This window comes from Bos indicus, chromosome 5 (genome assembly GCF_029378745.1).
Source record: "Bos indicus isolate NIAB-ARS_2022 breed Sahiwal x Tharparkar chromosome 5, NIAB-ARS_B.indTharparkar_mat_pri_1.0, whole genome shotgun sequence".
In the NCBI taxonomy this organism is placed as follows: Eukaryota; Metazoa; Chordata; class Mammalia; order Artiodactyla; family Bovidae; genus Bos; species Bos indicus.
In genome coordinates this window covers 23,329,794-23,347,711 of record NC_091764.1, presented here as the reverse complement: position 1 = coordinate 23,347,711, position 17,918 = coordinate 23,329,794, and the positions used below count along the sequence as shown (strand labels likewise).

Sequence of the window (17,918 nt, the reverse complement as noted above, 5' to 3'; positions counted from 1 at the left end):
AGGGATCCAGAGATGCCCAAGATAGAGAAGATCCATGACTCTGAGGAGCTCAGGTATAAATGTCCTAAGACATTACCTGCAGGGTAGATAGTACATATGTTTCTGCTATTATGGCAACCCACTTCAGTATTCTTGCCTGGAAAATTCCGTGGACAGAGGAACCCGGTGAGCTACATGGGTCACAAAGAGTCAGACACAACTGACTTAGCAGGCTGCAGTGAACGTCTGAAATATCGGTGGGAGGGGTGGGGAAGGAACAGGAAGCACTAAAATAGTATTTTGAGGAGTAAGAATTTCAGTAGAACAGGAGTCCTCTAAATTCTCCAACACAGCATTCTTAGGCCCTCTTCCCTGTATTATAGTGCAAAGGCCCTTGGAGTTTGAGTTCTGAAAGGAGCAGAGCCTGGGGGAAAAATATATATATATATATATATAAAAAAAAAAAAAAAAACCTGGACAAGAAGAAGGTCTGATGAAGAGCCAAAAAAAGACTAACTAGCTAAGAGTTCTGCCTAGCACTGTTCACTTTAGTGAGGCTATTTGGTTGTTCTTATTTATTCAATACTATGGACTGGCATTTTTTGAATTTTGAGTACATGATATCATTCTTTCTCTTTCTTTTTTTAAAATTAGTTTTCCTTTTTTTTCCTTTAGTTGTATATCATTCTTTTTTATGTATATATTTATTTGGCTATATCAGGTCTTAGCTGCAGCACGAAAGATATTTGTTGCACCATGTGGGATATTTCGCTGCGGCACACAGCTCGTCTCTCTAGTTGTGGCTCAGGGGCTCACTAGTTGTGGCGCATGGGCTTAGTTGCTCCTTGGCATGTAGGATCTTAGTTCTGCAAGCAGGAATAGAACCTGTGTCCCCTGCATTGCAAGGCAGCTTCTCAACCACTGAACCACCTGGGAAGTCCCTGTGATATCATTCTTGGACAGCATGTAAAGAACTTTGAACACCTTTTAGACGCTTGAAATTAGTGAATTGGATTATTTTATGTTTGGAATAGGTAACACATTCAAAATCCAAAGGTTCAGTTTAGTTCAGTTCATTCGCTCAGTCCTGTCCAACTCTTTGCGACCTCGTGGAATACAGCATGCCAGGCTTCCCTGTCTATCATAGAGTAAAAGTCTGTTTTACTATTGTTCTCCGGCTGTTCTGCAGATATCCTTATTTTATTTTTTCTGTATTTTATGGCTATAGTAAGATTCTTAACCAGCTTTCTAAGCTGAGAATAAACACTGCATCTCAGCCCTGTGGCAACCTGTCCTTCTAAAATATATCCTGTTCTACAGGACTTACATAAATCAGAAGTTTGGAGTTTATTTTCCAGATGAGTATAGTGTGAGCTGTTCTCAAAGGGGAAAAAAAAGGGTAAAGACATTTATATACATATATATATATATATATATGCATACATGCTAAGAAGCTTCAGTCGTGTCCAACTCTTTGTGACCCTGTGGACTGTAGCCCACCAGGCTTCTCTGTACATGGGATTCTCCAGGCAAGAATACTGGAGTGGGTTGCCATTTGCCATGCCCTCTCCAGGGAATCCTTCAGACCCAGGAATTGTCTCCTGTGTCTCTTGCATTGCAGGCAGATTCTTTGCTGCTGAGCCACTGGGGTATTATATTTTATATATATAATATTTATCTAAGAGAATTTCATGCCATCAAACCTATCTTGGCCAAACAAGCTATACTGACAAGTTTTAAAAGAACTGGTTTCCTGGGCTACCCTGGTGGTCCAGTGGTTAGGAATCTGGACATGGGTTTGATCCCTGGTTTGAGAACTAAGATCCCACGTGCTGCTGGGCAACTAAGTCGGTGCATCACAAATACTGAGCCTGTGTCTAGAACCTGTGTCAAAGCAACAAGAGAAGCCATGGCAATAAGAAGCCCAAGCAACGCAACTAGAGAAAGGCTGCACGCAGCAGTGAAGACCCAGCACAGCCAAAAATACAAAAGAGCTAGTTGCTTAAAGTGCTTTACAAAAAAACCTGCTTTCCTATAGAAAACTATACACGGTCCTCATCAAGACTACAAAAATAATAGCCCTATATGTTATGAAGTGTTCTAAGTACTTAATATGTATATTTGTATATCACTGAACTTTCACAATAAGCACATGAAGTACACCTTCTAGGTGAAGCAAAGATCAGACAAGCAAATTGTTTTCAAATCTAGGTGGGGCTTCAGTGCCCTCACTCTTAATCTCCATGACTCTCATTATCCATTCTGATACAGAATAGTCAAAAGAAGTCACTGGCAACATTTTGCTGTTTATTCAAAATCTTTCATTCTCAAATTTTAGGATCTATCAACATTACCCACGATGTTTACATGCAGAGTTCCAGGCCTCAGCACTGACCTAGAAAATTAGCATCTCTGGAAAAGGGCTCCCGGAATGCTATTTTAACCAGCGTTGTGGATGATTCTAAGGCAGGTGGCTTGTAAACACGTTGTGACAAATATACCTGTGGCAGTTTGTGTTTCTCAAAGTTGGCCACAGTCGTATTTTCTATCATATGTATACCCTGCTAGTTTCTAGAATATGCCGTTCTTCTTTGAAGAGAGGGGGACCATGTCCCCTAGCTTTCAAACTGGGTGGGTTTTTATGACGAGAAGTCAATGAGTAGATTATGGCGGGAGTGATGCTACCTGATTTCCAAGGCTAGGTCAAAAAAAAAGGCGATTCAGCTTCCACTTTTGCCTGCTAGAACACTTGTTCTTGGAACCCAGCCACCAGGCAGTGAGGAAGCCCAGGTTTTTCCAGGGAGACGCCCATTTGGAGCAGGACTAACAGCTCGTACCAACTTGCCTGCTGTGTGAGCCACCCTGGAAGTGCTTCTGGTTCAGTCAAGCTACCCAAGCTGACACAGCATGTAGAGAGATGTGCCTTCCCTGCCAAGCCCTGCCCAAATTGCAGATTCAAGAACTAAATAAATGATTATTGTCCTTTTCAGCACTAAATTGAAGCTGATTTTTTATGCACTAGATAACTGGACTAGAACCCTTCTAATCCCATATTCACTCTGCCTTTCTTCCTATCAAGGTGGGTTCTTGGACCTCTCTGAAATATTCTGCCAGTATCTCTGTCCAGTGTCATTTACTTTCCCAAATTCTTCTAATGACAGAACTACTCATTTCAGAGTTCTAGATATTCAAAGTTCTCATTACTGCCTCTGAGGCTTGGTTTCTCATCTAAAAAACAACAGTAATAAGACAGCCTACCTTATACACTTTATCATTAAATGAGATAGTCCATGTAATCATTTAGCATCACGCTAATGACATTTTCTCTTGTTATTCTTACTAGGTTTCTTGCATTCATATTCTCTATTCTTTAATGCACTAATTTTTTTTTTTTTTCTTACAGCTCAATGCAGTTCGCAGGCTTTCTAGGCCTGGCATGCTCCCCTGACCAAGTCAGATTCTTCTTCATCCTTAAGGATGCCACTTCTCCTTTGAGGAGCCTTCTCTGACTTCTCAAGCAATTAACGCCTCTCTGTGTTCAAATAACATCTTGAAGGAACCTCTACTATGTCCCTTAACGCACTGAATTGTAATTGTTGACTTGTCTCTATTCTCCACTGTACTCTTCAGTTCTTGGGAGGCAGGGTCAGCCTCTTTGTATTCCTCATCCACTAACACAGCACCGGACACTTTTTAAGTTACCGTCTACTGTCTGTGCTACTGGGCGAGGAAATTCCGTAGCTAAGTAGTTAAGGGGTCCATGTTTTGGCAGATCTGCCTCGGAACGAAACTTCCCACACAACCTGGGGAAAAGGGAATGTCTCTGAGCCTCATTTGTAAAGTGGAGGAAGCACCTTAAGGTTGCTATGATGAGAAAGTAAAATAATACCGCATAAAGTCCATCACATAGCAAGCAATCAATCATCAGGGTGTTACGAAATGGTTCCCCAACAATCCGATTTTCGGGTACCCTCACTTTAATCCTTTAGCACCCCAGCACTCTAAGGGCAATCCTTCTTTTAGGGATTACTCTCTAATCCTCCTCTCCTAGGTCATTCCTCCAGCGATTCAATCGGCAAGTCAACCGCTAGGGCCAGGCATTCAGAAACCATTCTTATTCCCCGCCCCCAACTCTCTCCAAATCCTTTTCTTTTAGCTTTTCTAGGACTAAGGGGTGTACCGAAAAGGCTCGACTTATGCAAAATTTAGGCACCAAAATTCTGGCTAGAGTTTCACTGGAAAACTTTAGAGACCCTACTTGGGAGTTTCGGTGTTTCGCTTCCCGTTGAGGAAGGAGCCCGCGATCAATTTGACCTGTCTTTTGCCCACCGCCAGCCCAGACCGCGCGCAATGCAGTAACGTTGAAAGAGCCAACGAACGGATGAATGGGCTACGTCGGCGGCCAGGCCTCTGTTACGTCGCCCAGTGGCGCGGGCGTGGCCGCGGATAAGAGGCCTGCGGGGCGCGGACCACTCAGTGCCACCAGCGAGCGGCAGGATCGGCCACGAGCGCCGGAGCTCCGCGCCGCCCCGTGCCGCCTCCCCCAAGTCCCTGCCCCGCCGCGGCGCGTCACTTCCGCCACCCCGAGGCCGGGGTTGGGGCGGGGAACGCGGGGGAGGGGGCCAGGTCCGAGGGAAGCCCGCCCGCGCCCGAGCAGGAACTACATTTCCCGAGGGGCCTTGGCGGCGGCGGCAGCGGAGGCGGGCGCGGCAACGTCCCCCGGAAGTGGAGCCTGGGACTTCCACTCGTGCGTGAGGCGAGCGGAGCCGGAGACGAGACCAGAGGCCGAACTCGGGATCTGACAAGATGGCCGGGCTGCCCCGCAGGATTATCAAGGTAACCGCCTGGGCCTCCTGCCTCTGTTCTTGCCCTGTCGGCGTACCGGGCGGCTCGGCCCCTCGCTTTCTCCCGCCCGCGGCCCGCGGCAGGAGGCCCGAGGCAGCGCGGAGAGGGTTTGGATGCGGCGGCGAGGGAAGTCGGGTGCTGGGGAGGGGGCGCCGGGGAGACTTCCGGCCGCAGTGGGGCAGCCGGGTGGCGGCGATCGGGGGCCCCCAGGAGGCTCCCCCGCGAGCGGGGAAGGCCTGGCCCGCGCCTAGGCGGAGGGTGGGGCTGCGGTGTTGCGGGACTCTGGTTTTGGGCGCGGGCCTCCGCGGCCTCTCGGACCACCCCAGAATAGAGGCCGCGGGTGCGCGGGAATCGCGGCGGGGCCCGGACTCCGGGCAGGGGTTGTGGCCCGACGCGGTCACTCGGCCTCGGAGCCCAGTCTCGGCCGGGGCGGGAGTGCAGGGGTGCGGTAGTCGCAGGTTCAGAATGAATGAACCGGGAGGGTGAGGCCGGGCGGGGCCCTGTGCCTCAGGAGGCGGCTCCGGGAGGGCCGCGAGTCCTGCAGCGCCCGGCACATGCTCGCCCCTTGCTGCTGGGGTCCAGGGACGTGGGGGCTCCGCGCCCCACCGCCCTCGCTTCCGCGATCTCCTCTGCTTTAAATGCGTTTCCGTTCGTTATCTCAGCGAAGTGATTTTACTCTGCTTGGCAAACTCTTCGAGAGCTGTTTCTGTTTGGAGGAAATAGTTTTAACGCGAGACCGGGCGGGAATTGGGGGAGAGGTATGGGGGACCTTGTGAAATTTTGGCCTCTGGATTTCCTACACTTTTTAAAAATCGTTTTTTGGTTTCTTATGAATATATACTTTGACAAGTACGAATAGAACCGTAGAAAATTCATCTTGGTTTTGTAAGTTCTTTACAGAAACATCAAATGCTCAGATGTGAAATGTTCCTTGAAGTCCACGAAGACAAAACCTTGAGAATTTTTGGTCATTTTTAATGAAGGAAATTAGTTGAACCTCTGTGTTGCTCACTATGCGAGTTCAAGTGCCTAAATTGCGAAAACATTTGCTGGCTATAACCTGGTGAACGTGTATTTAACTTGTCGTTAAAGTTTGGGGGAAGATGCAAGCTAAGTGAAGTGATAGGCCTGTTGAAGGATGATGTATTTGTGTAGTGTTCCTGCAGTTGCAGTGAAATATATCTGAGATGGGGTGTCTCTGACCTAAAGGTTCTTGATTTAGAGAAATACGACGTGTTTTGTAAGGTAGAAAGTCTTACTAGAAAGTACAGAAGTAGGACAGATTGTCATTGTGCTCTGGAGTCTGAATGATACGACCCTTCGTAGTGTTGCATAAAACAAACCTTCATTTGTTGTATTAAGGATTTGTCTTCGACTCTGTCCAAGGCAGTTTAATGGCTGTGTGCTTTGGAGGGTACTTACGATGTGGTTTTATATGTAATATAATCGCATGGCCGCAATGGTCATGTTTATGGAGGCTCCAGTTGAATATGAGGGATGGAGGATAGGGTTATACACCAAATATCCTTGGATTTTTATTTACTGTTATTCAGGTTATCGACTAAGTACACAGTACACATTGACATTCAAGATAACTCTCAAAAATACATAATGAACTAAATACTTTACATATATTTTTCCTTTTTTGCTTAAGGTTGGATATATTCTGCAATAATATGAAAGCCTTGGATGGGAAAAATAAATTCTGTGGGACTTTGTATATGAACTTACAGATAGGACTTGAAGCAATAAGTTGAAGGCTTGGTGATAACATCTCTAGTGAAAGTTTCCTTGGTTTGGATTTTATCTTGCAAGAGGTGGTTTTACTTCAATGCCATTTATAGCAAAAGGAACTGTTTTCTCCTGTTTCTGGGATGGATTGAACCATGCTTATATTATGTAGGCTTTTATTTTTTATATCAGAATTAAGAAGTTTGCCTGTTTTCTGTCAACTACAATACAGGGTTCTATGTGGAATATAATGGTGGTGGCAGTGGGGTAGCACTGCTGTCCTGAATGATGGGAACATAGTGTCTCTCATTGGCCAGTGTGATGCTTTCTGCCTCAAAAAGGGCATTATTTACATTTGCAAAAGACTTCAACCACTTGGTACCTGCAGAAATCTTGTGAAGTGAACGATACTGTTTTAGGGCCTAGAAACCCATTCAAAGGACTTTTCCTAGGGCTTTTCAAGGCTGGCAGAGGAGGCAGAACTTGGATCTTGACCCAGTGTGACCTTCCCCTGCCTCTTGTTATTGTGAAATGACATAATACATGTAAAAGTACCTTAACAACTGTAACTATACACATAAAGATGATTTTTTAAATTACTCTTCACCCAGTTGCTATTGCAGTTAAATTCCCATTTCTTATCCAGCAGCAAATTCTGTAGGCTCTATTTTTCAAATCTCAGATAGTAAAGAGTCTATCTGCAATGTGGGAGACCTGGGTTTGATCCTTGGGTTGGGAAGATCCGCTGGAGAAGGAAATGGCAACCCACTCCAGTATTCTTGCCTGGAAAACCCCATGGATGGAGAAGCCTGGTGGGCTACAGTCCATGGGATTGCAAAGAGTTGGACATGACTGAGTGACTAACACACACATACACACCCACACCCACACCCACTCCTGAATCAGATATGTTTTCCTCTCTCTGAAACCACTATTCAGTTCCATCATTTGTTGCCTGGCCTACTGTATTGATCTTTTAAACAGCAGCTAGTGTTACTTTTAAAAATATAAATCTAGTCATTCTCCCACTCAGAACTCCGCAGAGGTTTTTCATTGTGTTTCCTCCTAGCTACAAGGCTCTCCATGCATCTGGGATCTACCTCCCTCTGAGACCATGTCCTGCATTTCTCTCCTTGGGTCACCCCATTGCAGCCATCCTGCTGCTTTGCTGTACCCTGAACAGTAAGAGGCTCTGCATGTTCAGTCACAGGGCTTTCCTTCTGTTTATCCCATTGCTTACTTTGCCGTATTACTCGGTTCTCGACTTACATGTCCTGTCCTCAGAGAGGTGTACCTAAACTGTCCTAAAACTGGGTCCTCCCTCCTCCCCCGTGCTGCTGCTGCTGCTAAGTCGCTTCAGTCGTGTCGAACTCTGTGTGACCCCATAGATGGAATCCCACCAGGCTCCCCTGTCCCTGGGATTCTCCAGGCAAGAACACTGGAGTGGGTTGCCATTTCCTTCTCCAATGCATGAAAGTGAAAAGGGAAAGTGAAGTTGCTCAGTAGTGTCCGACTCTTAGCGACCCCATGGACTGCAGCCTACCAGGCTCCTCCATCCATGGGATTTTCCAGGCAAGAGTACTGCAGTGGGGTGCCATTTCCTCCCGCGTAATTGCTCTTTATCCCCCGTTTCCCTCTTTCCTGTGTAGCATTCATCATTACTCAAAGTTTCCTCTTTGTCTCTTCTGCTGCTGCTAAGTCGCTTCAGTCGTGTCCAACTCTGTGCAGCCCCATAGACGGCAGCCCACCAGGCTCCCCTGTCCCTGGGATTCTCCAGGCAAGAACACTGGAGTGGGTTGCCATTTCCTTCTCCAATGCATGAAAGTGGAAAGTGAAAGTAAAGTCGCTCAGTTGTGTCCAACTCTTAGCGGCCCCATGGACCGCAGCCTACCAGGCTCCTCCGTCCGTGGGATTTTCCAGGCAGGAGTACTGGAGTGGGGTGCCATTGCCTTCTCCGTCTCCATGAAACTCCATGAAGGCAGGAGTTTGCTCAGATCCCTCCAACACATCTACAGATCTAATGCCTAGACTTTGAAATACTGATTGAATGAATGCTATTCAGTCTCTTTGGAAGAAAACTTTAGGAGAGTTATTCTATATAATTTATTGTTACTGCCTAGTAGATTCTATCTGAATTGATGTCTGAGCTGAAAGTTTCTAATTCTACCCATAAGATTCATTAAAAACAAAATAAATCAGTCTTTTGTTGACTAGGAAATACATGGAGCACTTTTGAAAAGTTCTGAAGGATACGTAGAGGAAAATTAAGACTCATCTGTTATTCAGCATTCTAGTTCCCCTCCCCAGACAACCACAACTTTTATTGTATGTTTCTCCTGAAAGACCAGAGAGACTTAGCGAGTCTGTGTTAGGCCTGTTCCCCTCCTCCCCAAACAAATGGGCTTCCCAGGTGGCACTATTGGTATAGAACCCGCCTGCCAAGAGGAGGTCATGACAACCCACTTCAGTATTCTTGCCTGGAGAATTCCGTGGACAAAGGAGCCTGGCAGGCTACGTACAATAGGATTGCAGAGTCTGACACAACTGAAGCGACTTAGCACACACACATCAAGTAAATACTATATCTTAATTCCTCCCTTTGCCCCTAAATAGATCTTTGAGGTGACTAGTTTTTTGTAAAGGACTGCTTTGTGAAACCTTGTGGTTAGATCTTAATTTTACTAATTGCATATTGATAACTTCTAGATTGTTCCCTGTCTTTTGCTATACAGACTGCTGTGATGTAGTCTTACACAGTGATATTTTGCAAATATATGAGTTATACTAAATCTTGGTAGTTACGTGTTTAGCTTGAATTATAGAATTTGCTTTTCTTTCCTCTTTTTTTCCTGGGCTAAACGTCTTTTAGTCTATATAAAAATGACAGAGCAATTAAAGCTTAAAGTCACATAGGGTGAAAGCTCCCTTCCTTAATCTATCTGTCATAAAGAAGCAGAGTTGGAAACAGATAAAAGAGATCTGTAGTTGCGGCTTGGTTAAAAACAAATTTATGTTTTACATGTTACATTGACAGAATGATATTCCTTTAATTTTCTTCTCAAAATTAATCATGAAATAAATAAAATATAGCCTAAGCTAATAGTTACTAACTTACTCAAGGAGTTGACTTACTTGATTAAAACCTAGCTAACCAACCTTCTGAGATTAGAGTTTAATCAGTTTTTCCTACAATTTGTTTTTCTGTTTCATGAGGTTTAGTTTCAAATTCTTAAAAATGTAATTTGAAACTAAAGAGAACTCAAGACTCAGTACAATATCAGATTTCTTAAAAATGTAATCTGATGTTGTACTGAGTCTTGAGTTCTGTTTTTTATTTTAATTTTTATTTTGAAAAAATAGGGTTTTTGTCACTAAAAGTGATACATATTTTAATATCATTTGATATGTATTTTAGTACATAAGGTAGTTTTTAGTAAGTAATTCAGAAAACCAACCCCTTTTTTAAGCCCTGAAAATCTTTGGCTGATAATGTGTTTTTTTCCCATTTAAGAAAAAAAAAAGGCATGAAAAACTTACCAAGATCTGAACCTGCACTTGTTATAAATTGTAATAAAAACATTTTTAGGAAGCATATAACCCCATATAGTAAAAATATGAGTAGAAACAGTGTGGTGTTTAGCTCTTGTGGTGGTGGTTCCAATTTAAGAATCAGGTGTATTTTTTGCATATGACTTCTGGGGATTCAGGTTCTTGACAAGCTTATTTGTGAACTCCCTCAGGCTCCATGGATTCCAGGTTGGAGTCCCTGAACTGCTTTTGGTGATGATTAAACTTTCAGGCTGTATGGATATTGTTTAATATACTACCTGATGTTTTGATTATGGAATGTAGGCATAATTGAAAGTAGGTTAAAAATAGCAGTCAGTTGAGTTTTTTTTAAGCTCCTCTTTGTCATGCACTTTGTTCAGCCCGGATTGATCAGCTCTCACACAACAGAAATTGAGTTTTGTCAAATTATTAAGTACTTCCTGAGTAACCAGCATTCTAAATAATTGTATCAGAAATATTTCTCATTTGCTTTGTAGAGGTTCTGAGTTTTTTCCACACTTGTGATGACTTCCAGCTATATACAGTAGAGAACATTATCCTTCTACTTCTCCAATGAGGAGACTGTAGGCCAAAGAAGTTGGATGACTAAGATTCCTGGCTGGCAAGTCAGTATTTTTACTTTTTCCCTGTGCTGTCACTAGTGATTTGTTTTACCTGTGTGTAAATGGATTTAGGAAGAAAATAACTTTCCTGCCTTGGATTCAAGTAGTATGGATTCTGAACAGCCATTTGAGTCTGAGTTATGGATGCATAAACAGTGAGGAATACATAGCAGAACCAAGGAAATGAGGATGGCATTCAGCAGGGGCTTTGGACATTACAGTTCTAGTCAGCCCGGTTCTCATGTGGCTGCTTAATGTTACATGATTTTACTTGTGAAAACCAAGGTGGATCTGAAAGGCACAGTGTACGTAGCAGTGTTACATTAAGAAATAAGATTCTTTTTTTCCCCCCGTATTAAAGATTTCTTCTTGGTTTATTTGCAAATGTAATATAGGACATCAGTGTGGATTTACAAATTAGGAGATGAAAAATAGGGATTCAGTTAACTTCAGTTAAAATCTTAGCAGCTTTTTAATATGCTTCCCAGGTGAAGTTTTTTTGTTTTTGGTCTTTTTAATATTAAGTAGTCATCTTTGATTGTAGATTACGTAGGATGTAGGATCACCATAGTCTTAAGAGAGTGAGATCTGTGGCCCTGGCATTTCTGGTGACAGAAACTATTAAATGTGTGGTTGGAAGAACTGGGGAACTGGGAATCTACAGAAAGAATTCTTCATTATCTAGTTTTTCAAGAGCTGCACCACACCATTCGGGGTGTTGTATGTTTGTTAAAATTCTGGATGTAGCTATTGTAAAATTCCCTGAGGATATTTAGGAATAGACATTTTTATAATTTGGAGCTGGCCTGTAACTCAGATGTTTCTGAATAATTAGAATTTGGCTGTAATTTGAAGTACATTTAGGTACTGATTTCAGAATCTAATGTTGACATATTTTGCCTTTTTTTTTTTTTAATTGACTATTTTGTCTTCATATTTTCAAATTCCTTTAGTAGTAGTCTTGCCTGGGAAATCCCATGGGCAGAGGAGCCTGGGGGGTTACAGTCCATGGGGTCGCAGAGTCAGACCTGACTGACACGACTTAGCGTGGGATAGCGTTAGTTTTCAGTGCTGTCACAATATGCCAGTATCAGAGGTTTGGTCTGTTTTGGGCAAATCGGTTTTTGTTTTTAAGAGTCTTACAATCCAGTGATTGCAGGCTCTGTAGTCTAGAAAAATACTAGAAAGAAAGGCAATAAATGTTATCTTTGTGTCTGGAGACTATGGGTGCTTTTTATTTCTTCATAGCTTTCTAAGATTCCTTTGTAGTTTACACTAAGGAAAGTTGTTGCTGTAAAGTCAGTGTGTTTTTAGTGACCTTTAAGGGTCATTGGGATTACCATCCCCTTTACCCTCTTACCCTGTTGTTCAGTCACCGTGTTGTTCAGTTGCTCTGTCGTGTCTGACTCTTTGCAACCCCATGGATTGCAGCATGCCAGGCTTCCCTTTCTTTCACGATCTCCTCAAGTTTGCTCAGACTCATGTCCATTGAGTCGATGATGCCATCCACCCATCTCATCCTCTCTTACCCCCTTCTGCCCTCAATCTTTCCCAGCATCAGGGTCTTTTCCAAGAAGTTGGCTCTTTGCATTAGGTGGCCAAAGTATTGGAGCTTCAGCTTCAGTCCTGATGAATATTCAGGGTTGATTTCCTTTCGGATTAACTGGTTTGATCTCCTTCCTGTCCAAGGGACTCTAACGAGTCTCTCCAGCACCGCAGTTGGAAAGCATCAATTCTTTTCACTCAGCCTTCTTTATGGTCCCAACTCTCACATCCATATGTGACTACTGGAAAAATCATAGCTTTGGTTATATGGACCTTTGTTTATGTCGGCAAAGTAATGCCTCTACTTTTTAATATGCTGTCTAGGTTTGTCATAGCTTTTCTTCTAAGGAGCAAGTATCTTTTAATTTCATGGCTGCAGTCACCATCTGCAGTGATTTTGGAGCCCAGGAAAATAAACTCTGTCACTGTTTCCATTTTTTTCCCCATCTGTTTGCCATGAGGTGATGGGACCGGATGCTATAATCTTAGTTTTTTGAATGTTCGGTTTTAAGCCAGCTCTTTCACCTTCATCAAGAGGCTCTTTCGTTCCTCTTTGCTTTCTGCCATTAGAGTGGTGTCATCAGCATATCTGAGGTTATTGATATTTCTTCCAGCAATCTGGATTCCAGCTTGAGCTTCATAATGCAAAATTCAGACTTAAATTGGAGAAAAGTAGGGAAAACCGCTTGGCCATTCAAGTGTGGCCTAAATCAAATCCCTTATACACTGGAAGTGACAAATAGATTCAAGGGATTAGATCTAATAGAGTGCCTGAAGAACTGTGGACGGAGGTTCGTAATGTTGTAGAGGAGGCGGTGATCAAAACCATCCCCAAGAAAACGAAATGTAAAAAGGCAGAATGGTTGTCTGAGGAGGGCTTACGAATAGCTGAGAAAAGAAATGAACGGCGAAAGAGAGAAGGAAAGATACACCCATCTGAATGCAGCCTTCTTAAGTGAACAGTGCAAAGAAGCAGAGGAAAACAATAGAATGGAAAAGACAAGAGAGCTCCTCAAGAAAATTAGAGATACCCCTTACCATTGGACAGTGGCACAAGTGGCTGTAGTAAGCTAGAAAGAGCCCAAGGCCAAAGTTCAGTCTTCTATAACCTTGTGATTTGTCTGCCTTCTTGTTATCCATTCATAAAACATTAAATTTAAACATTAAGTTCAATTAAATGGATGTTTATTGACTGCATAGTATGTATTCACTAAACCAGGTAAACAAGACAAGTATCCTTGTCTGCTGAAACAGTTGTGAAACAAGAAATTACTGTGAGGTGTGTTATGAAAGAAGGAAAACCTGGAGTATACCATGGTCAGAGGAAAGGCATCTGCTGAGGAATGCTTTTAAACGTGAAGAGGAGGAGGGAGAGAGTGGACGCAGGGAATAGCAAATACGAATACTGGAAGGGGAGAGACAGGACGAATGTACAATAGATTGCAGAAGTCCAGTGTGGGTGGTGGGTAGTGCCTTATGTAGTTCAGTTAGGGGCCTTTGCGTGAGTCCTGTTCAGTACTGCAGTTTGCCTCGAGATGGAATGCCTCTCTGGGGCGGCAGGTCCTCTCCTGCTCTCCTGGGCCCCTGGATCTGGGGGCGTCTGGGGTTCCAGTGAGAGGGAACTACAGAGCAGATGGGGAAATACGTTTGAGGTGTCACTGCCTCAGACCGTAACCTCTCCAGTGTGTTTGAAACAAGATGTTTTTCATTCAGTAAGCCTAAAAATAGATTGTCTTATACTCATTTACATATTAAATTGAATTTTGCGTTTTCCACTCAAGGGAGGGTATATACCTACTTAATTTCCTCACTGCCTCAGAGAGACTAAGGAAAAGTACTTTCCAGTAAAATTCCCCCGGCACTTGCACATACTGTTATTCTTGCTTGGGCTTTAAAGAAGTCATTTCTTTTCATAGTGGATGGCACAGTGATTGACAGCTATAAAGCTTTTGAAGTCTTTTACCTTGGTTATAAAAGAGCTATCCCCATTAGGTGATAACCGCTGCCCCCCCAACCCCCCACCCCCTGTGAAGTACTGTCTACCCTGTCTTTATTGCTGTAGTTCAGATAAGGGTTAAACTAAAAGTGTTGCAATCTCAATTCAGGTTCCTGCCACTGACTGTGATTAGAAATCAGAACACTTGGCCAGACCTTGTCTATTTCTTATCAGAATCTTTTTCCCGTTTAACTGGGCGGGTTGCTGATGTATTGAGTGGTAGGAACTAGAAGATATTTTCTGTGAAGACTTGTTTATAATCTGAGCAGTTAGTTTATGGTTGTGCATCAGAACTATTTGGGCATTTATAAATTAAACAGTTGTCAGCCCCAGCTTGTTTTTTGTTATGTTTTGTCTTAAGCTCTCCAGATGATTTTGTAGGGTGTACCTTGCAGAAACAGTGGCCTTGCATGTGCTTGGCTTCAGTGCAAAGGTAGGTAGAATGTGGTGGAATTAAAATCACATGTAAAGCTACCTTCTCATATATAGAAAACAGGCATCAGTGAGGACGTTGAAGACTGACATTCTGAGACCCCTCCAGATTGGTATAGGGAAAGAGGTTTTTAGGGGGGTGACATTGGAGCTGAATTTTGAAAGATAAGGGGAAAAGTGGAGTGTGGGGAGAAGAATGTTATTCCAGGTTAGATATACAAAACTCTAGGAAGACACTTGAGCAGTGCTAAAACCGTAACGTGAGTCAGCACTTACTCGCTTGGCCTACAGACACTTCATATGCAGTCTTTTAATTTGAAGTTTTTTTTTCCTTTAGAAGTGTAGTTTATGGATTTATAGTCATTTACTAAAAATGCAATTAATATAGTAATACAGAATGTACATACTAAAAATAATCAAGTAATATGGATAATTATTTCCCCTTTACTTTCTTTTACTATTCTGATTTCCACTTTGTAGATAAAAATGAATATGAATATGAAAACTTACTGAATATGAAAGGAAAACCAAATGCTTCCATTTTTTGATGTACAAATCACATATCATAAAATTCATTCTTTTAAAATGTATAATTCTGTGTTTTTAACATATTCACAAAGTTGTGCAGCTATCAACACTATCTAACTACAGAACTTTTTCATCACCTGAAAAAAGAAACCCTCCATCTTCAGCAGTTCTCTCTCCTTACTCCCTCAGCCCTTGGCCACCACTTAGCCACTTTCTGTCTCTATGTATTCACGTATTCTGGGCATTTCATATACATGGAATCACATAAAATTTTGGTGTGTGAGCATGTTTTCAAGGTTAATCCATATTGTAGTATGTATCAATACTTTATTCCCTTAAAAACTTTTTTTGGGGGCTGTTTTTCTAAATAAATACTTTAAAGAAATTAAATGTTGAATGAAGCAAAGCAGAAGTTTTAAATCTGTTGGTTTCCATAAAACTAATCACATTTGAAATCTGCATTGCTCTAGAAAATTTAAGAAATTTCTTTAGCCTTGTGAGCCATTATTATTTTTAAATTGTCGGTGGGCAGTAAATTTTTACTTTAAAGACTGAATTTCGGGAATTCGGTGGTGGTCCAGGGGTTAGGACTCAGCACTCTCACTGCGGAGTGGCAGGAATCCACTGCCTGCATTCAGCCCTTGGTCAGGGAATTAAGGTCCTGGAAGCCTAGCAGAGAAGCCAGAAAAAAAAAAAAAATTGGATTTTATCGCTGGATACTGAGAAATTTGAGCCAATTCTGGTAAATAATGAGTAAGAACCAGCATTGACTTTTATTTTTGTCTCAAGGATTAAGAAACGATGTGACCTTGGCTGAGTCAGTTTCCCTGGGCCTCCATTATATCTAATTCCTTTTTTAAAACTTTTCATTGAGAAGAAGCTATGATCATTTAATCCTGGAACTGGTTTTCCTTTTTGGCTTTTAAATTGGTCCTTAAGCAGTTCTCAAAAAAAAAAAAAAAAAAAAAAAAAAAGGCACAACTGCTGAGTAGTAGCAGTATTCTGAAATTTTATATAGCTTTCTAGTATAATTAATAAGAAGGCCTTTGTCCTGGGTTTCAGGTGTCTCCAGTTGCCTACCAAGTCTACTTAGATGTCTTGAAGACGTTTTAAAATCAATTTTTATTTTACAGTGGAATATATTCATTTTGCTGTTACCCCTCCCTTGCATCAGTACTTCCAGTGTTTCTTTTCTTTATTAATTACGTTAACATTAACTGAGCTGCCTGCCATTTACTTCTCTCCCCACCCCCTTCGACATTAAGTTTGTTACTAAGCCAGTGGATTGAACCGTAGAAATTCCTCTGCTTCTCCTAACCTATTCCTGTTTCTCATCCTTTCAATTATCTTTGTATGTGGGCTCTTACCCGCTCCTGTACTTTTTTTTTTTTTGCATTAATCAGAGAACTCATCTGTCTTCACTTACACACACACGTGTGCATACTCTCTCTCACTCTCTTCATTTTCCACCTTGCCACATTATTCTAAAAACACCCAGTGTGATCATGGTGAACTTAGGCTCGAGTCATATTCCTTGACTTGGCAGGTAAGGCTTTTTCACAACTTGGTCTTTTCTTCATTGGCGTTTCTTTCCTTGTCTCCCCTCTCCCATACAACTTCTGATACTGATGGTATTTACAAGTTAAAATGATATATTTTGTAACTTTTGAATTATGCCACCTTGGCAAGAGAACATCCTTCGTATGAAGTGTTACTGCCCAGCATTCTGTGTTGGTTGAGTTTGGGTTATTTTCTTTCCTCTCTTCTTAGAGAATCTTGACTGTAGTCATCTTGGTTATATTCCTAGCATCCAGTATATTGTGGTTTAGAAACTAGCATACTATTTTCCAAATGAAAAGAAAAGCAGGCATTAATTGCAGTCGTTTGCTTTATTTTCTAGGATCCTATAAAGGCACTCTAGGAAACAAATGTCCTATTGTTAATTGAGTCATCGTAGTGAAAAAATTTTTTTAACTTTTGACAAATAAAAATTGTAAGTATTTAAAGTGTATGAGGTGATGTTTTGATGTATGTACACATTGTGAGATGATTACCACAAGCTAACATCTGTCCTTACCTTTGTTGTTTTTGTTCTGGTGGTCAGAATACTTAGTAGCAAATTTCAAGTATACCATGTATTAACTATAGTCAGCTGTTGTACATTAGGTCACAAGAACTTATCTTCTGAAAGTTTATATCCTTTGATCATATCTTCTCTTTCCCTCCTCCTCACAGACTCTGATAACCACCCTTCTAATCTGTTACAAGTTTTACTTTAAACAAATTTTTTTTAAGATTCTGCACATAAGTGACACCATGCCTTTCTGTGTCTGGCTTGTCACACTTAGCATTGTATCCCTGGGTTCATCCACATTGTCACAAATGGCAAGATTTCTTTCTTTTTTACAACTGGTGAAAAGATAATTTGTTCTCTGTAATCAGACAAATACAGTATTTGACACTACTTGGGTCAGAGTTTTGAGTGCCTTTTATATGCTTATGTTTTGTTTTATTTTACATTCTTTTTTTGGCTACACCATGCAGCTTGTTTCCAACCAGGGATTGAACCTGTGTCCTCTGCAGCGGAAGCCTGGAGTCTTAAACACCAGACCACCAGAAAAGTTCCCCATGTATACTTCTGAAAATGCCTGCCCTCATGGTTCCTGCACAGATACACTAGCCTTTTGTTT

At 42.0% G+C, this 17,918-nt stretch overlaps 1 protein-coding gene and 1 pseudogene across 1 annotated transcript in view; both read left to right on the top strand.

Annotated features, from left to right (window-relative positions):
- The first annotated feature begins 4,624 nt into the window (after positions 1-4,624).
- The window catches only part of UBE2N (ubiquitin conjugating enzyme E2 N), a 40,269-nt gene continuing 26,975 nt past the window's right edge, over positions 4,625-17,918 (top strand). The window contains exon 1 of the mRNA XM_019960350.2: positions 4,625-4,815. Coding sequence (XP_019815909.2) covers positions 4,786-4,815 — 30 coding nt within the window. The 5' untranslated portion in view covers positions 4,625-4,785. The remainder of the gene's footprint in view (positions 4,816-17,918) is intronic.
- LOC139182951 (hsc70-interacting protein pseudogene) overlaps positions 4,822-17,918 on the top strand; it is a 37,946-nt pseudogene continuing 24,849 nt past the window's right edge.